The 20,045-nt window shown below is 49.3% G+C and overlaps 1 protein-coding gene across 19 annotated transcripts in view; it reads left to right on the top strand.

Annotated features, from left to right (window-relative positions):
• Positions 1 to 20,045, top strand: part of CAPN3 (calpain 3) — a 135,934-nt gene that overhangs the window by 29,740 nt on the left and 86,149 nt on the right. For 3 of the 19 annotated variants that reach the window (XR_014836605.1, XM_085010095.1, XM_013993116.3), the window contains exons 2-14: positions 370 to 439; positions 2,460 to 2,578; positions 4,026 to 4,159; positions 4,854 to 5,022; positions 5,834 to 5,980; positions 7,946 to 8,029; positions 8,907 to 8,992; positions 10,926 to 11,003; positions 11,759 to 11,919; positions 13,061 to 13,230; positions 13,853 to 13,864; positions 14,501 to 14,709; positions 15,388 to 15,424. Coding sequence is in view for 9 of the 19 variants with exons in the window: in XM_085010095.1 (XP_084866221.1) it covers positions 370 to 439; positions 2,460 to 2,578; positions 4,026 to 4,159; positions 4,854 to 5,022; positions 5,834 to 5,980; positions 7,946 to 8,029; positions 8,907 to 8,992; positions 10,926 to 11,003; positions 11,759 to 11,919; positions 13,061 to 13,230; positions 13,853 to 13,864; positions 14,501 to 14,709; positions 15,388 to 15,424 (1,476 nt within the window). In the remaining 10 variants the exon portion in view is untranslated. Of the gene's footprint in view, positions 1 to 369; positions 440 to 2,459; positions 2,579 to 4,025; positions 4,160 to 4,853; positions 5,023 to 5,833; positions 5,981 to 7,945; positions 8,030 to 8,906; positions 8,993 to 10,925; positions 11,004 to 11,758; positions 11,920 to 13,060; positions 13,238 to 13,852; positions 13,946 to 14,500; positions 14,710 to 15,387; positions 15,425 to 17,001; positions 17,020 to 19,513; positions 19,673 to 20,045 lie in introns of all 19 variants that reach the window. The other 16 variants (NM_214171.2, XM_085010080.1, XR_014836610.1 and 13 more) reach the window with 15 other exon arrangements.

The raw sequence follows: 20,045 nt of genomic DNA, 5'->3' as shown, positions 1-20,045 counted from the left end.
CTTTGCTTATTTACTAGCTGTGTGTCCTTGGGAAAGGTTTCTTAACCTTTCTGAGACTTGGTGTCCTTATCTAGAAAATAAGAATGACTATATCAAATTCACAGGGGGTTTTGGAGGCTTACATAAGTGATGAATGTAAAACTTTTTTTTTTCTTTTTTTTTTAGTAGCATCATGCAGCGGCTTAAGATGGGATCTTAGTTCCCAGACCCGGAATTGAACTCAGGCCAAAGTGGTGAAAATGCCAGGTCCTAACCACTAGACCACCAGGGAACACCCCTAAAACTCCTGATACGTGACACCAGTACTACAAAATGGACCTCAGTAAATAATAGCTACTACCACTATTATTTCCTTTTTGTTTTTCACAGGAAATTTGTGAGAATCCCCGATTTATCATTGGTGGAGCCAACAGAACTGACATCTGTCAAGGAGACCTAGGTAAGAAAGTCCCTCAGGTCACATCTAGCTGAACAATCAAGGGGTGATTAAAAGGTGTCATCCCTTTACAGGAAGAAAAGGATAATAATCTGGGTTTTTGTTGTTGTCTGTCTTTTTAGGGCCTCACCTATAGTATATGGAGGTTCCCAGGCTAGGGGTTGAATTGGAGCTACAGCTGCCAGCCTTCGCCACAGCCACAGCCGCGCCATATCCGAGCCACATCTGTGACCTATACCACAGCTCACAGCAACACCGGATCCTTAACCCACTGAGCGAGGCCAGGGATCAAACCTGCGTCTTCATGGATGCTAGTCAGATTCGTTTCTGCTGAGCCACGACAGGAACTCCTTGGTTTTGTTTTCAATGAATTTGGAGGGAGAGGGTTTTGGTAACATTACCCTCATTTGTCTAAGTGCTGAGGATTGCTTCATTTAATCTTTGTCCCTCACACCTTTCTCATTGGTTCTTTGCATCACAGGAGATGTGCCTCATTCCACAGCCTCCTCTTCAGGGCACTTACACACCCCACTCAGCAAGACAAAAGCCCTGCTTTTAGGGGAACCCCCACCTTCCTTAAAAGGCAGCTCTGAAACTGTCCGTGTACAACACACATCCCTTGGGCACACAGAATCTCTATGCTCACAACTGCTTCTGTAACTCCAACTCTTATTTAAATTGCCCCAGAATTGCTCCATATTAAAGGAGTCTTAATCATGCTAAGTGAAGTCAGCCATACAATGAGACACCAACATCAAATGCTTTCACTGACAAGTGGAATCTGAAAAAAGGACAGACTGAACTTCTTTGCAGAACAGATGCTGACTCACAGACATTGAAAAACTTATGGTCTCTGGAGGAGACTGTTTGGGGGGTGGGGGGATGTGCTTGTGCTGTGGGATGGAAATCCTGTGAAATCAGATTGCTATGATCATTATTCAACTACAGATTTGATAAATTCATTTGAGTAATAAAAAAAATCTGAAAAAAAAAAGTCTTTCAACAAAGGTGACATTTACCCTGTGGATGACAGTCAGTTTTCTACCAGGTTAGTTAGCTTGGCTGCGTCACCAGACCTTCCTCTGTCTCAGCCTCTTGTTCGGAAAAGTATTACTTTTGGTGTGGACTGCAGGAAAGTTCTGTGAAGTAAAGTTGGAGGCGACATCAATAGATTCAATTTAGAACTTGAGGGGAAAGGACAACCAAGACCAAATGAAAAGAATTTGTTCCCAGGAGCACAGGATGAGGAGGTTGGGGATAGCTGAGTTCCTGCACTCAAGGGAAGGCTGCCTCCAGAGCCTTGGGCAAGCTAACAATCTGGGCCTTCTAGTCAATACACTGTTTCAAAGGAGAGGCCGGCTGCTTGGGGTGAGTGGTGGAGGAGGGACTGTGGCAGCTCTCAGCCTCCCCTCTGCAGTCTCAGAAATGCCAGCACATCCCACACAGCACAACAGAGGCTTTGCATAACAGCCTGTGCTGTTAGTGTTCCAGGCCTGCTCCTTGGGCTTTAATACATGTGTGTGCATGCGTGCATGGGTGCACACACACATACACACACAAAGTGTCCCCTCCAACTACCAACTGGCTTTCCTTACAATATAAGTTGGCTGAATGGATGGCTCTCAGAGGCCCAGTCTCCACCAAGGTCAAAAGGGGAAATGGACTCCCATTGCAAAGGCAAGGGGCAGGCAGGTTTAGAAAGAATGACCCAGTTACAACCACCTACGGCTCTGTCTCCACTGAGGTCCAGTAAGAATGTGAGCTAATATTGCAGATAGAGGAGTTGCCTACAGCCTTCAGGAAAATCAGTCAAGTCAGTTATTTTGTTGATCACCTGGTCCAGGGTCTGCTGTCAAACTCCTTCCCTGGGTTGACACCTCTGTAAGGCCAGTTCTGGAAGTGGGACAATGACCGCCAACTGAATGCCTTCTCCAAAGAAGTGCAGCAGCTGATGGGGATAGGGTCTCTTTCTTCCCTGGAGGTGCCGGCCCTCCTGTGACCTGTGCCACGTGTTTGCCTGCAGGGGACTGCTGGTTTCTGGCAGCCATCGCTTGCCTGACCCTCAACAAGCGTCTGCTTTTCCGAGTCATACCCCATGATCAGAGTTTCACCGAAAACTACGCAGGGATCTTTCACTTCCAGGTGAGGTCATGAGACTGTAGCTAATAGGGCCAGCTGCCATCCACAGGTCTCCCAGCCTTGACTTCCCAGTGGCTCTAGGAAAAGTTCCACCCACCCTCCCTGCCATGTGGGCAGCGATTCCCTTCAGGCCTCAAGCCTGTGAGGAAGCAGTTATTTATTTTTTCCTACCCCCATTCCTTCCGCTAGGCCCCAGGAAGGCCCAAAGATATCCTGTTTGCTAGCCTGCGGGTCTATTTTTGCCTCTCCAGCTGGCTGGCTGCTGTGTTATTACCGGCAGCCCTTCTCAAGTTAGTCCCTAAGACAGCCGTGGGAATCCAGAGGGGCTTTAGGTTGAGAAGTCCCATCCACAACTGCCACTCCTGACGACCTGTGTCCTTTAAACCCCAAGGCCAGCCTACACCATGTATACTACTCACCCCTTCTAGGCTGCGGTAAAAAAAGTTCAATTAATCTGGAGACCAAACTTTTGGGTTGGCCCAGAAATGAGACTTTTGGTTCCAGAATCGATCCAGCCATTGGCAACGTTCTGGATCTAAATTGTCCTGGCAAAGAGCCAAACCCCGTGCTGGGCCAGAACAGAAATGAGCTTCATGTGTGGGCATCTAGCAGACACCAGGGTTCTAAGGCTTCCATCTGTCTCCAGCCCTGAAGGCTCCTAGTGTCCTGGGACTGACCCAGACCGTCAGTCGATCTTGTATCCCAGGACTGAAGGCCTCAGAAAAGGTCTTCTCTGCAAGTTCAGAATCATTGTCCTGATGCCATCTGAGTGCTGGCAAGACAGGTGGACCCTGAATTTTGTTTCCTCCCCATGCCATCAAGCTGCTTTACAAGGTCTGATATCTCAAAGGCCATAAATGCAAAGACCAGACAGATGTTTGTCCTCTTGTCCATAGGAGAGAAAATATCATTAAAAGAATCATCCATAATTGAGATTATTAGATAGTGTTCCTGCTTCAGCCAGAGTCGATTTCCTCTTCCACATCAATCCTTCTTCAACAGCAATTTCTACCTTTTTTGTCATCAAGAAACACATAAGTTGTACATCATCTTCACCTAGACCAGTAGTTCTCAACTCTGGCTACACATTAGGATCAGGTGAGGTACCTAAAAATACTGTACTGAGGCCCTACCCCAGATCTATGAACAGGAAAAGGAAAATTTCAAGCCCTCAGATACACTCGGAGCACCTCCCATCCCCCCTACTGGGTGGACTGTATGGAAGAGACAAAGTGGTTTGTAACTCACTTCCTGCCCTTGAGGAGTTCACAGTCCATTTAGAGAAAAATTCACACACCCCAAACCCAGAATAATATGAACACAGCACCAAGATGCAGAGCCAAAGAGATGGAACTGCTTTGGGATGAGCGACCACTAAGGATGTGGGGTAGGAACACATTTCCCAGTGGTAATCTGAGGATGTGACTCTGTGCTTGACGCTTCCGAGCAGTTCTGGCGCTACGGAGACTGGGTGGACGTGGTTATTGATGACTGCCTGCCAACTTACAACAATCAACTGGTTTTCACCAAATCCAACCACCGCAATGAGTTCTGGAGTGCTCTGCTGGAGAAGGCTTATGCTAAGTAAGGCAGCCCTTTGGGATGCAAGGCAGGGCTAGAGACAAGGAAGTGGACTAGAAAATCCAGTGAGGTCTCACTCACAAGAGGAGGCGTGTTACATGTGTGTGTTTGGGAGTGTGTATGTGTGTGTCTTCAACTCTGATACCAAGTCAGAGAAGATCAGGCCAACGGAGCAATGACTAAAACCACAGACGAAATGAGACGTGTGCAGGAAATACTTAGCCTCCCGTAGTGAGCTCCTTAATTCTGCAATCGTGGTGGCATTGCAAGTCGTGGATCTGAGCCTTGTATCTCTAGTGCTCAGCTCCCAGAGTCTTGCTTGGCTCAATCTCTTGAGCTTGCAATAGACGAATACGCTGAATTTAGAAGCCCCACCCCAGCTACTAGTGGCCTTAATGGAGCCCTATCTAGGGTTCAGGGTGTAGTGGAAACAGAGCTCTCAGGAAGTGAGAACAGCTGGGTTCCAGTCGCAGTGTTTCTCCTCTCTGTTTCCTTAGCTGGTCACAGTCTCTGGAGCTCAGTTTCTCCATTGTTAAAAAGGGGAATCACAGTACCTATTCCAATAGCTTACGGGGTTACTGGAGAATTGGATGAGGAACATCACAAGACCCAAGGGTAAAGTTCTGGCGATAGTGGTCCCTGGGTCATGTTCCCTGGAATCCTGCAACCCCAGGCTGGTCTTCATCCTCTCTCCAAGGCTCCATGGTTCATACGAAGCCCTGAAAGGTGGAAACACTACAGAGGCCATGGAGGACTTCACAGGAGGAGTGACAGAGTTTTTTGAAATCAAAGATGCTCCCAGAGACATGTACAAGATCATGAAGAAAGCCATCGAGAGGGGCTCCCTCATGGGCTGCTCCATTGATGTAAGTCTGGGGGTGGGGGGCAGGGGGCTGCCAACTGTTGGGAAGCCTTACCCAGTGAAGAGCAGTGCAGGACTTTCCTCTGGGACCGAGTGAATGTTTTGTTTTAGGAAGCAGGAACTGGCTCTCAACCCTAAAAATTGGGAATTCCTCAAGGGAGAGGAGTTTCTGGGGATCTTCAATAAAGATATTGAGCAAGGACCCTGCAAGCCTTGGAGTTAGGTGTACATAGGTCCAGAGGCCTATGTCAGTGTTTCTCAGCCCCTGCATGCCCCCATTCAGCTGGCCACACACTTGGCTATGGACCTGAGCCCTCCAGTTCCCTAAGAAAGCCTCCCAGCCATTGAGCTTTGCTTGCATCTCTTCTTGAGACACAGGGCTTTGTGTGGTAATCCCAAGAAGCTCAGCCTGCAGCCCCTGCTCTCAGTGCAACAAAGAGGTAAGAACTGAGGCCAGAGCCAAGGATAAGGGGATGGCAGCCTGGCCAGGAGACACACCTTCCTCGGGGGCTGCTTCATGTACAACAGTCCTGGCAATTTCCATTGCAGAGAAAGGGGCCCAGGCAGAATTCCTGTTCCTCCCCCTCCTAGTACACCCAGTAGACGGGGCAGCATGGGAAGATCAGCCAGCGGATACTTTTCTTTCTGCATCATTGTTCTCCACCTTTTCTCCATTCATGCTCTGCTTCTCTCTCCTCTTGTCCTTTGTCTGTCCCTTCCCTTCTTTCTGTCCCCTTCCCTTTCTGTCACCCTCCTTTGTTTGCTCTCTCTCTCCCTCTCTTGGACTGTCCCCTGTCTGCCCCATCGGGCCTCAGGATGGCACAAACATGACCTATGGAACCTCTCCTTCTGGGCTGAAAATGGGGGATTTGATTGCACGGATGGTGAGGAACATGGACGAGTCGCGGCTCAGGGACTCAGACCTCATCCCTGAGGGATGCTCAGATGACAGACCGACCCGGGTGTGTACGCCTCCAACAGTCTGGGCTGACCATCCCTGCCACCTGCATGACCCAGCCCTGTTTGTGTGATGTCAGACACCCCCGCCTCAGCTACCAGTGCCTCACACACACACTCCGCCTGGGGTCTTCTGAGGGTCTGGGCTGGGGCAACCTGCATGCTCCAAGACTCCTGGGAAAGGTGGGAGACAGCATTTGGAGGGAATCTCTGTCAGAGTTCCTCTGGGCTTCACGGTCCAGGCAGTTTCTCTGGTAACAAATGAACAGGCAGAAACACAAGAGAGAATTCACTTATTTTTAAGTATTTCTCTTCCTCTAAACATTCATTTCTGTATCCAGTACATATTTTTTGAGCTCCTACTAGGCACCAGGCATTCTTCTAGCAAAGAAAATTCTCTCCCCTTTGTTCAGGATTCTAGTGAACGAGCCAAGTCTTCCCTTCACAGATCTTATATTCTAGTACTTTCAGAAGTAATAAGTGCCAAATGGTAACGCAGAGAGGAAATTAACCCTTTTTAAGGATAATAACATGTTATATGTCCTTTTAGGATTTTACTACGCATACACTTAATCTAAACTTTTATTTTAAGAATGCTGTCACACTGTATGTACCTCTTTGCAGCATACTTTATATTTCAGTTAGCTCTATATGCTTAATGGACCAATGAGAATAGTATTCTTTTTGTATATTTTTTATAGTACTCTTTTTATATTTTTAATAGTAATTTTATTACTATTATTTTTGGCTGTGCCCAAGACATGCAAAGTTCCCAGGCTAGGGATAAAATCCTCACCACAGCAGCAACTCTCACCACAGCAGTGACAACACTGGATCCTTTAGCCACTTAGGCCGTCAGAGAACTCCAGAATTATATTCTTAATGTGTCTCCTATAACATTTTTAGTGGCTGCACAATATGCCAGCATACAGATATCATCATTTATTTACCCAGTACCTTATTATTAGGAAACTAGATTGTTTTCTTTTTCTGCTCTTAGCTATTGTTTTAAAAGGTTGGAATGGACATCCTATTAGATACATCTTTGTGTCTCTCTGTGATGATTTCCTTAGGACAGATGGCCAGCAGTGGAATAGCTAGGTATGCATAAGTAATGCTACAAGAGTCCTTTTAAGCAGCTTGAACTGGTCTAGAACTGAGAGATGTGTGACTCTCCTGTTCCCTCCCTTTCTACTCATCATGATCTAGGTCCGATAAAGGCGGAAATCTGGAAGAGGCTAGGATGCCAAAAGCCCTGGCCTCTCATCTTGAAAAGGACTCCAGGATGTTCCTCTTAAAGCTGTCATGTTATCAGGCAAAGTGAAGCCACAGGGTCCATCTAGGGTTCACCAGGCTTTAGGAATCCTAGCCCTCTGCCAAGGATCTCCTGTGGCAACAAATCTCAAATGGAAGAGCTACCCCTATTCCCTGAAGCACGGTCATGTCTGAGTAGAACTTGCCTCTCAGAAATCTCTCCCTGGGCACTATGACTTTCGATTTCTTGAATATCATGTTCTAGGAGGGTGTGGAGGAGGTGAGGGGTATAAAGATAAAAGGTTAGACCTACCTGTTTCATCTAACCCCTTTTCTTAATCCTTTTCTCTTCCAGGAATTGTTAACCCTGGGTGGGCTCAAGGGAAGGGGAGGCCAATCCAGGTCAGCTTCTATCTGCCCTCTTCCTCCTCTGAAAGGCCCCAAGGGATCCAGAAAGGAGGGCTAGGCACACTGTCACCCAGCTCGTGCCCCAGGCTCCATCCACAGTGCTCCCCGATGGTCAGAGGGCCAGCTTGAGAGAAAACACTGCCTGGGCTGCATCTTCTCGGCTCTCTTAAAGGGCCAGTGAGGATCTTCTCATGGCATCTTCCAGGATGTGAAGGAGTCCTTGTCCTCCCAGATCCCAGGACATGGACCAGTGTGAACTTGGTTTCAGACAGCACCCCCTGACGGCCTGTCTGGTTTTCACTCCACAGACAATTGTTCCTGTTCAGTTCGAGACAAGAATGGCCTGTGGGCTGGTCAAAGGCCACGCCTATTCGGTTACTGGGCTGGAGGAGGTAAGCCTGGCAGGGCCTGGTGGGACGGGACTTGAGGGCTACTTGGACGACCTTTCAAAGTCAGGATGTGGCTTCCTGTGCCCTCCACATCTGCAGAGTCTGCCTCCACTCAGGCACTCAAGCCCAGTGCCTGGGGTTGGAGGAGACCACTGGGACTTGCCACAGGATGGGGCTCAATTTATGTTTGATTTTAGTGCTAAACAGCAATTGCTCCAACATTTCCAAGGAGCCAACAGAAATCACTTTGGTATTACAAAGCTGATTTCATGGGCTCTTGTGCTGCTTGTTTTTCATGGTCAGATAGTTATGATGTTTTGCTCCCATTGGGATGTCTGGCCTTCGCTGGGTCACACTGGAGACCAAAACCTCACCAGGCTTCTGTGCACAGTTGGGCAAGTTGTTCCCTATTCACAGGGATGGGTAGACAGGGACAGTCATCTGCCGTGGTCCACGAGGCAGATGGGAGGAAGGGGCATCTTCTTCTGATTGATCCATCTAGAGGGGACGTTTTCTGTAGCTCCGCAGTCAGCAGGGTGTTATTTCCCATTCATGCAAAGACACCTAATACACTAGCAAAGCCCTACATTACATGCCCCACCTCCTACCCCAAAGCTCTTCATGGCCAGATGTTCCTTGAGAAAATCATTTCTTAGAAAATGGCAAGGTGATGGCCCAGTCTGACTTCTGTGAACTCAGGTTCTGCCCCATCACCCTGCCTTTCCACAGGGAGCTTCTGATCAGTCTCCTTGACCAGGGCCAAGCAGGACATCCCCAGTATGGGATTCTCTCCCCACTCCCACCCCAGCCCTCAGGGCAAGACAGCAAACCCCTTTCCAGAAAGGACCCAGAGTGAGAGAACTTTTTCTCTTTGCTCAAGGCCCTGTTCAAGGGTGAAAAGGTGAAGCTTGTGCGGCTGCGGAACCCCTGGGGCCAGGTGGAGTGGAATGGCTCCTGGAGTGACAGGTAGGTGAGGAGACCCCACAGGGAGGGAACAATGGAGCCTGGGGCAAGGCTGGGTTAGGTACCAATCCACAAGAGTACTACAAATGCTTGGTCTAAAATTATCCTTAACACCAATGATCCACAGAGGAGAAGTGGGGCTGTCGGCTCCGGAAAAGGGCAGTAAGATCAGAGCCAGGGGGATTCTGGGATCCGGAGAGCTCACATGGCCACTGGCTGAAAAAGAAAGATTCTAGAAATGGGCTGAGCAAATCCCTGCTTCCTTGGTGCACAGTGTGTGCCAGGCCCCATGCTACTGTTTGGGGACTTAGAAATGAATGCAGAGACTTAGACCCTGACTTGTAGGCTTTCAGATCCAATGGGAAAGACAAACACTAATAATCACTGATATAAATGCTAAGGTAAGTGTCACAAAGAGGGAGCCCCTCCCCTGGCTTGGATAGGAAGGCAGAAAAAGGGTACCTGGAGAGGGTGGCATTTGACCTAAGCTCTCTGCTCGGGAAGGCCCTCGGTGCCCCATCAGTGGGCCACGCCTCTGGCCCGAGTCACCCACAGGGATCCTCGCTGTGTCCTCCAGTCTCAGAAAGTGGTATCCGGCCTTAACTCACTTTCTGCCAACACCTCTGCTGCAGGGACTGCTGACAAGTGGGGCCCAGCCTCGATCACTCAGAGGGACTCCCTTTCCCCACTGTGTCCCTCCTGCCGGTCTTAGGACTCGCCATTCCCCTCAGCATTCCCTGCTTCCAAGCACTTCCTCAATCCCTTCCCTCTCCAGGGACAACCCATTTAGTTTCACTCTCCTCCACGTGCCTGAAACACAAATGTGCTTTATTTATGTCCTCCTCCTTCGGGAGAAAGAATGTATAAAGCTGCCCAACCTTTAAAAACACAAAACAGGAGAGTTTTGTGGGGTGGCAGGGTGGAAGGAGAAGTTGACATGTTTGGGCTTTCTCTCCGTTACTCAGACAGTCACTTTGTAGATGACGAGGACTGTTCTAAAAGTTTTTCATGAGTGATTTTATTTCTTGCTCATCACAGCCCTGTGCATAGGTGATATAATCATTCCCCTTTTGCAGCTAAGACAGAAGCAGAGCAAAGGTGAAGCGACTTGCCCAAAGTTACAACTAATATTATTACATTGAAACCCCAGTTTATCTACTTCTAGAGCCCAGAGTATAACTTTTAAAGTGTTTACGAATGGTTAAAGAATCAGCTCGGAGTTCCCGTCGTGGCTCAGCAGAATCAAAACCGACTAGGAACCATGAGGTTTCAGGTTCGATCCCTGGCCTCCTTCAGTGGATTAAGAATCTGGCATTGCCATGGGCTGTGGTGTAGGTTGCAGACACGGCTCAGATCTGATGTTGCTGTGGCTGTGGTGTAGGCTGGCAATTGTAGCTCCGATTGGATCCCTAGCCTGGAAACTTTCATATGCCACGGGTACGGCCCTAAAAAGAAAAAAAAAAAAAAAAAGTATCAGCTAGAAGAGTCCCCGCTATAGCACAACAGGATCAGTGGTGCCTTGAGAATACTGGAATACAGGTTTGATCCCTGGGCTGGCACAGTGGGTTAAGGATCCAACATTGCCATAGCTGCAGTGTTGGTTGCAACTGTGGCTTGGATCTGCTCCCTGGCCCAGGAACACTGTATGCCATTGGGTGGCAAAAAAAGGAAAAAAAAAAAAAAAAAGAACCAGCTAGAGAAGAGTCAAGCCCTTATAAACCATTTAAGGAGCTTGATCTTAAACCTGAGGGTGGTAGGAATCAATGACTGGATCTTACACTGAGGGTATCAGATCAGATTTGCATTTTAATGGGTCACACTAGCTGAGATGAGTTATTCTCTAACCTTCTTCCTGTTTCTCTGATACCTCCTGCCCTAACCTATACCAGGCCTTCCCTTTCTTCTTCCTTCTATAACGCCTCCATTGTCCCTCTAGTTGGAAGGACTGGAGCTTTGTGGACAAAGATGAGAAGGCCCGTCTGCAGCACCAGGTCACTGAGGATGGAGAGTTCTGGTGAGTCCAAGACCCAGGAAGACCCTGAGGGGTAGGCGATTGGGTAGGGGCTGAAACCCTAAACCTCAAACCCCAGAGGCCATCAGGTTGCAGCCCTTGGGACATCTGGGCTCTGTTCATCTCCAGCCAGTGGCCCCGGAAGATTGAGGTTTTGGGAGGAGCCCGAGAGTCATGGTGATGACTGTGCCCAGGACCAGGCCAGCACGATGTGGCCCCACCCTCTGCCATGCACACTGCTTCAGCCACTTGCTCCCGGCCTTCATGGTGCCACTTTCTAAGCCCAGGAAGCTCTACTTACTGTGCTCATCCAGTGCCACCCTTACCCTCACTCAGATCATTTCTGCTTAGCCTTCGAGTCAGATTCAACTTTTCTTCAGGATCCCCTTGTCTTCCCTAGGACTGAGATGAATTTCTTTGTGATACTCATCACGTTTAAAATTGCTTGCTTAATTGTCTGTCCTTTCCCATCTGTGTCTCTTTTCCCTGTGCCTGGCACAATGCCTAGGACCCAGTGGAGGAGCACACAAGAAACATTTCAGAGAACTAAACTGCTGCCAAGCAATCCCATCAAGGACACACGAGTTTGAGTCTTTATTTCAAGAGATACATCAGAAATGACCCTAAAAAGGAAGGACAGGGCTCTCTCTAGGTCCATGACCAAGTTTCTCTGGATTATTTCATTGTGCTGTGTTAGCCTTGGAGTCTTACCTTTCCCAGCTTCCCATATGGGTCTCTCTTTCCTTCCAACTTCTCAGGATGTCTTATGATGATTTCATCTACCATTTCACAAAGCTGGAGATCTGCAACCTCACAGCTGATGCCCTGGAGTCCGACAAGCTTCAGACTTGGACAGTGTCTGTGAACGAGGGCCGCTGGGTGAGGGGCTGCTCTGCCGGAGGCTGTCGCAACTTCCCAGGTGGGAGATGCTCTGAATGAGGGAAGGGTCCAAGCAGAACAAGTTCCAGGCAGAATAATATTAACCAGCATTTGCCGAGTCTCTACTAAGTCCCAGACAGACATTACCTTATGAAATAAGCCATCCCTATTTGACTGAGAAGGAAACCTTAGGAGAAGTTTTATATGAAGGGGCTGGTAACAACTTTTAGGCAGGTTATTGTGTCAGAACAGGACCGTGTTCATGATGCTGAGATGGGACTGGAGGACTACTAGCATCTATGGCAAGAGTTCAAGCCAGGGAGGATGAAAGCCTAGGCCAAGTTGGGAGCAGCAGAGATGGGAGGATGGGACAGGTTAAGGGGAGAGGATGTTGGGTGATGTGGAGAAGGAAGAAGGTAGAATGACACTGGGTTTCCCAGTTTGAGAACCTGAGTGGATGCTGCCTATGATGCAACATGAGACACCTAAGAAAGAAAAATCAGTGTGTTGTATGTTTTTGGCGGGGTTGGCTATGTCTTTGCAGGGAGGGAGCATGGGATATGGGAAATGGGATTTCTGAAGCCCCTGCAGAATATCCAAGGGAAGATGTGTGATAGTGGACTGGCTGCATAGATAAGAATGGTACTTGGCTCTATGACAGTGATTCAATACATATTTGTGGAGGGAAAGAAGAAAGGGTGAAAAGAAGAGAGGAGGGAGAGAGGAAGGAAGGAATGGAGGGAGGGAGAGAGGGGAGAAAAAAAGAAAGGACAAAGGGAGAGACAGATTGAGGCTGGGATCTACAGCTCAGGCATCATCAGAGTGTCGGGAAAAGTTAGAAAGTGGACAGGGTGAGAGAAGAGGCCCAGGAACAAACCCCAGGGACCAACAACGCTGAAGGGGCAGGTGAGGGAAGTGTAGCCATCTGCAAAGAATGAGAATGAAAGTGCAGAAGAGGAAGCCACACAGCCCATCAGCACAGCTCCATCTGTATAAAGCTATAAAGGCTACCACCCCCAACACACCAAATAACTAGACAAATGCTGGGATCATATTTTCCATACATACCTGAGCACCTATATGCTGGGGGGATAGAGATAAAGAGGTTCCCTCCATCTCATCTCCTGGGCTGCCCCCTTCAAGAGGCAGACCTGAACATACCATTCCTTTGGGGGGCACAGACACTTTCTGGACCAACCCACAGTACCGTCTGAAGCTCCTGGAGGAGGATGATGACCCTGACGACTCCGAGGTGATCTGCAGCTTCCTGGTAGCACTGATGCAGAAGAACCGGCGGAAGGACCGGAAGCTGGGGGCCAACCTCTTCACCATCGGCTTCGCCATCTACGAGGTATGCAGTCCCTAACTGGCTTCAGGCTACCTTTTCAGGGAGGAGGCTTTCATGGGGCTTCCCCAATACTCAGTGACCTCTCCCCCAAATCCCCAAACTCCCTTTATCAGGCCCCCTTGTGTCAGAACCTCTTAGAAGTTTGTAAGAATTAAAAAAAAAACTCATCTAGGGGAGTTCCCGTCATGGCGCAGTGGTTAACGAATCCAACTAGGAACCATGAGGTTGTGGGTTCGATCCCTGCCCTTGCTCAGTGGGTTAACGATCCGGCATTGCTGTGAGCTGTGGTGTAGGTTGCAGATGCTGCTCGGACCCCGCGTTGCTGTGGCTCTGGCGTAGGCCGGTGGCTGCAGCTCCGATTAGACCCCTAGCCTGGGAACCTCCATATGCCACAGGAGTGGCCCAAGAAATGGCAAAAAGACCAAAAAAAAACCAAAAAACAAAAAAAACAAAAACCATCTAGGGAACGTGAAGCAGGGCCAGGGTTGTCAGGTAGGTACAGAAGGAGCCAGATGCCTGCATTCACTCAGCAGTTGCTAGCATTCACTTCTGGCAAGCTTTTTGTCCCCCTTCAGATCTGAAATCCACAGAACCTGAGCATCTTCTCCTTCTCTTTCTCCCCAAGGTCCCCAAAGAGGTATAGAAGCGGAGCAGCCAGCTGTGTGTGCAGTGCCACCTGGGGTCCTGTGTCTGTGACACATCGGGAAGCTCCTGAGGGGTTTGTGGGCAGGACTGTGGTAGAAGAGGGCCTTGCCCCAGTCACTCAACTCCAGAGCAGATCCTCAGGGTGTGACATGGCCTCCTGACTACCACCCCCACCACCTGCCCTTTCTCCCCTCCCGCCAGAGAGGGAGTCACACACTCACACACTGAGTCACACACACACACGTCCTGAGGGTGACTGCCCTCTTTGGGTTAGAGGGATTGCCTCCCTCAGACCTAAGCCACAGCTCCACTGCCTCGCTGGGGTCCTATCTCAACCCAGAGGTGATCTGGAGCTGACCAGCGGCAGTTCTGGTTAAGTGGCCCTGAGCACAGGATGCTAAATTCGACCTTCACTTCTGATCACAACCAGAAAAGGAAGAGGGTATGGGGTAGGGAATTCCAGGGCTGTTGAGCTATTTGAGACCTTGGGAATCAGAAGCTGGTAGATCCTGACTGTGAGAGGGTTGACCAGGCTGTAACAAAGAAGGACTCCCCAGAGGAGGGCTGTGAGCAGGACAGGGTGTCCCTCCTGAGGGGCTCAGGTCCCTTGGGCTCTTCTCTCCCTCAGATGCATGGAAACAAGCAGCACTTGCAGAAGGACTTCTTCCTGTACAATGCCTCCAAGGCTAGGAGCAGAACCTACATTAACATGCGGGAGGTGTCCGAGCGCTTCCGCCTGCCCCCCAGCGAGTACGTCATTGTGCCCTCCACCTATGAGCCCCACCAGGAGGGGGAATTCATCCTCCGGGTCTTCTCCGAAAAGAGGAACCTCTCTGAGTGAGTCCCAGCCTGGCTTTCCCCGCCTGTTCCTAAGAGCCCACATGGCCCATTCCAGAGACTGGAGGCACGAGGCAGCAGGACAGGTCTCCTCCACATCCATCCATCCATCCCACAGATAGTTACTGAGCACCTACTATGTTCCAGGCTCTCGTCTTCTAGACACTGAGGATAGAGCAGTGAATTAAACAGAAAGAAACACCTGCCCTCATGGAGCTTGACATTCTAGCACACGACAGCAATGTACAGGAGGATCTTCAATTTAGATAAATGATAAGGAGAAAACATAAAGTGGGGAGAGGGAGAGGAGCAATTAGGGGTGACTGAACTTGTAGGTAGAGTGGCCAGGGGAAGTCAGCAAGGCCACATCCTGCCCTCTTGGTCACCACAGCATAGGCTATGCCACTTGGACCTCTGTCTCTAAAAGAAACACAAGGTCCGTGTGTAGGTGGCTGGGTCCTGCCTCTGAGGAAATCTGGACAAAGCCAGCAAGAGCCCCTGGGTCTGCACTTGGCTGCAGGGGATGGTAGCCACAGTGTGGGATGTCAATTCCTGGGGTTCTCTTGATTTTGGTCCCGACTTGGCTCCAAGTAGCCAGGTGACCTGAGCAAACCCCCTCTGTGCTTCCCACTTACTCCTGGTGACACTGAGACCCTCTCACGTTTGTGTTCCTCACAGGGAAGTTGAAAATACCATCTCTGTGGATCGACCAGTGGTGAGTGGTTTGGTTCTTACATGGGAAAAGGCCCAAGGCACAGGCTTTTGGTGGAGGGAAAAGTGGGTATGGGACGGAGGCACAGGAGTCTGAGTTATTGAGTCTGAGTCTGCAGTTACTCCGTGTTACTGCAACTTCTGTTTGGCATGGCCTGACGTCACAAGGCACTTATGTCCTGGGGCCATTTAGTCAGCCCAGGGGCTAGAAGGACAAGAAAATCCTAGAAGGAAGAGGGGTTTGAACTGTTAGAGAGAGGGATCAAAGCCACAGGAAGGGACGACAAGAGCAGCAGCTAATACTGGATTATGAGCCGGAACCCCACACAGAAGAAAAGCAGCACTACACAGGGTCTGGAGTCAGCATCAAAACCTGGGTCCCCCACCTGCCAACTTGGCACAACCTCTCTGACTCAAGTTTCCTACTCAGTACAATAGGGATGATAACATGTAAGCCTTGCAAGGCTTCTGTGAGGTTGGAATCAAGGAGATCGTGTACATGAAGGGTCTGGCACATCACAGGCCCTCATGGTGGTTACTGCTCGTTTTACATCTGACCACGTACTGCTCACATGTGCCATCTCACTCCATCCTTGCAAGGTTTCTGAGATGTAACCAGGTTGTTACCCCTGGCTTTCAAGTAAAGAAGCAGAGGCTCAGCAGGGTTGAACAGCTCCCCTGAGTTCACAGAGCTCATAAGGGGAAAGGCTGGAACTCACATCCAGATTCTCAGTGCCCAGGCTCAGGCCCTCTCCCCTACCCCATGCTGAGGCTTGTCCCCAGGGGTGGGAGGCCCAGCGTTAGAAGCAGACATCTGGTGTGTGTTGCGGTCTTCTTGTGTGAGAGTCTTATGACTGCCTTGGATGGGCTCTGGCTAATACATTGTCCCTTGTGCTCTGTGGGTGTGTCCTAGGCCAGTAAGAGGACAGCAAACGCCCCACTGAATTGTCTGCTGCGTGGTGACACTCACGGTTTTCATCCTGGCCCTGTGCCAGTGGAAGATTTCCCAGTCCCTTCTGAATTATCACAGACCTTGGTTTTAGTATTAAGTGCATGTAGTGCTATTCTTATCATTTGGACGTCGGTGATCAGGGTATTCATCAGGAGTTGCAAACTCAAAGGCTTATGGGAGCTGGCATGTCACCTAACTGAGAAGAGCTGGCAGGTGTGGGGGTTTTGGGCGTCCCTACACTCATCTACTTGCCTGTAGTTCTCAATTGACACTTGGCTTCACTGTCGGAGGGAAGACTGGTGTGGCGGTGACTGTGGCAATCTGGAAGGTGTGGAGAGCTGCTGCTCTTGACTCCCTGGATTGCTGTCACAGGGGGTCACAGAAGATCCCCTTCCTTGGCCATGTCCAATGAAGGAGTGAACTATGAAAACAAAGCCGTAGCAGCTGCCTATCTCTGGCCTGGAGAATTCACCCTCCAGCTCCCTTTGGCTCCACATGACCCAGATTTTCTGAATCCTGGGACCTCACTTCACACTGAGGACCAGGTCACAGGAAAGCCAAAAGCCGCTGGGTTTTATGGAAATTGCCTTTCACTTAATCTGCATTTACCATTTCCTTTCCTTGTGCAGAGAAAGAAAAAAACCAAGGTGGGTGTAACAGGGTGAGTGGGCAGAGAATGGAATGTGTGTGCGTGCGCATGCGTGCACTGGACTTGCCTCCTCCCCAGCCCTCCGCCTCCTTCCCTGAGCTCCTGTTACAGCTATGGGTGTGCGGCCATGACAGCGAACACTTGCCAGGTGGAAGCTATGCACCAGACACTCTTCTAGGTGCTTTCCATGAATTAACTCAATCCTCACAACTACCCTATACGATTGGTACAGGTAGACCTCGGATATATTGCAAGTTCAGTTCCACACCATCACAATAAAGCGAACATTGAAATACAAAGCGAGCCACAGGAATTTTCTTGGATCCCCAGTGCATATAAAAGATATATTTGCCCTATACTGTTGGCTATTACTAGCGATAAATAATAAATGTGTTCAGTACCACTAAAACTAAAAAAAAAAAAAAAAAAATACATACCTTTATGGCTAAAAAATGCTAACCATTCTCTGAGCCTTCAGCAGGTCATAGTAGTAACATCAAAGATCCTTGACCGCAGACCACCGTAACAAATATGGTAATAATGAAAAAGTTTGAAATATTGCAAGAATTACCAAAGTGTGACACAGAGACACAAAGTGAACAAATCCTATTGAGAAAATGGCGCCATAGACTTGCTCAACATGGGGTGCCAGAGACTTTCAATTTGTAAAAAATGCAGCATCTGCCAAGCACAATAAAGTGAAGCACAATGAAACGAGCTGTGCCTGTATTATATTATTTCCATTTTCAGAGGAAGAAAAGGCACAGGTAGACTGACTGACTTGGCCAAGACCACATAGCCAGTAAGTGGCACTTGGTGGTCTGGCTCCACAGTCTGGGCTCTGAATCACCAAGCTATACTATTGGCCAACCAGTGAAAATGGGCCTGAAGTAGGGGTCCTGCAAAAACCAAAAGGAGCCCCTCTTCTTTCTCAGAAGTGGGTTTGGCTAAGCTAAGCAAGACTTGATTCTTGGGAATGGCAAGGTGTTCTGTTCCTCAGGGTACATTGAGAGAGCTGTGTGAGGTTTTCCAGGGAGAGTCGGGGTCTTGTGATGCCAGTTGTTTGCTTTGTAGCTGGACAGCTCCTTCTCCCTCCTCTATTTCCCCCTGCCTGCTCCCCATTCCTTCTTTCTTAGCCTTCTGGGAAAGGGGTGGGAGAGGACACCCAGAGGGGCTGTCACTGCCAGAGCTCTTGTTCCAGGTGAAGCCTATTGCAAAGCCCCTCCTAGACAGTGACCTCTCTCTCTCTGAACTAAGCCCCTCTAAGTCAAGTGCCCTGATGGACTGGACTTGCTCACACATCCAGATGGCAAAGGGGAAGAGAGCTTCACCTCACAGCCCCAGGAGAGCTGCTCAACTTGACTGTTTCGAGGGGGAGCAATAAGGAGAGCTACCTGCGCAGCTTCCACTTCTGGGTCTTAAGGAATAGCGCCTCCTGGGTGCCCTGGTTAAGACCCCTTTGCTGTAAGGATGCTATTGCTCAAGGTGACAATGTGTGCTAAGAGCCTCCCAGGGACCTTGTAGCAAAGCTTTCATCTGAGACCACGGTCACTCTTTCCCTCAAGATTATGGTTGTAATCAACTCGGTCCTTGCTCCATTCACCCCATAACTTCCCTATGGTCTCCTAGCCTTCCTCCTCTGGCTATCCCTGTGGGATGTAAGCACCAGCCAGTACTGGTACAGCATGGCAGCTGCTCTCCACCCTGTTGTATCCTCCTCACTTGCATGAGCATGTTGGCAAATACCCTTGATATTTGGGTAGTATCTTAAATGTTTTTGCAGCACAACTTTACATTCATATCTCGTGTGATCCCCACAAGAGCCCTATGAGGAGGGCAAAGCAGGTTTTATCACCCCCATTAACGGATGAGTCAACTGAGGCCAGAGGCTATTTCTCTTAGGTGAGAAGCAGAGCTGGGACTCCAAGCCAGTGTTCTGACCTCACATTGACCGTGCCACTAATCAGGGTCCTTTTTCCAATCTGTCTTCTGCAGAGTCTGACAGGTTCCTTAGAGGTGCCTAAGAAGCTGCAATGGTGATGTGGGGTGCTAAGAGAAAAGAGCCCTGCTCTCTTCATCAAGCACAGAAGCTCTGTTTTTAATGGCTTCTGGGGAAGTTTTATTTGAAGGATTTCCATTCAAAAAAAAGAAAAAAGTCTATATAATACCCGAAGATCAATGTACTACATCATGCTGCCTTTTTTTTTTTTTTTTTAACATTCTGTGCATTTTCCACACTAACTACCTTGTGAAATCCTCATAACTCTACCATGAGGAGATAGGGAACTGAGGTCCAGAGAGACTGAGCATTTTTCCCCCACACAATTTCTTAATGGCAGAGATAGAGCTTGAACCAAGGTTCAAGAGCTCCCAACTCTGCTCTTTCCCTCTTCACTGGATGAAGCTGCTCCAGGAGCGAGGCTGCCCATGTCTCGCTCAGCCTGTAATCCTTGCTTCCTTCCTGCCCCTCCCCAATTCCCTTCTCTCTCCAGCCCATCATCTTCGTTTCAGACAGAGCAAACAGCAACAAGGAGTTGGGTGTGGACCAGGAATCAGAGGAGGGCCAAGACAAAACAAGCCCTGATAAACAAGAGAAATCCCCAAAGGTTTCTGAGCATGTGCATGAATGGGGTAGCCAGCACACAACTGAGGTCTATGTTCTGGGGGTGCATGGGGGTTGGAGGGGCTGCAGGGGGTGGGGTGTTCCTTTAACATCTAGGGGTCTGGGTTTGTCCTACTGACCTCTCTTACCAAGTTCCCCTAACGCTCTGGGATGCTGCTTGGGTGAATGTCTTGGGGTTGGCTGCCATACCAAGTGGGTCCTAGGCCTGGGAAGGACAGGCTGAGCCTCTGCTGGAGCCTGTCCACCCAGGACAATGAAGGAAGTGGGATGCAAAGCCAGCAACAGAAGCAGCTTGAGAGTACTGAGACCGAACAACTATTTCCTAGTTTCACTAACAAAGGGAGGATGAAGAATAATACCAGGAAAGGAGGCTGACACCAGAAATGAAGTCCTCTAGAGCC

The sequence above is a fragment of the Sus scrofa genome, chromosome 1, assembly GCF_054392235.1.
Source record: "Sus scrofa isolate SSC_HxYL_T2T_F1_AM1 chromosome 1, Sscrofa_HxYL_maternal_Yorkshire_Landrace_v2.0, whole genome shotgun sequence".
NCBI lineage: Eukaryota > Metazoa > Chordata > Mammalia > Artiodactyla > Suidae > Sus > Sus scrofa.
The sequence above is the reverse complement of the archived record's forward strand: the minus strand, read 5'-3'. Positions and strand labels throughout refer to the sequence as shown.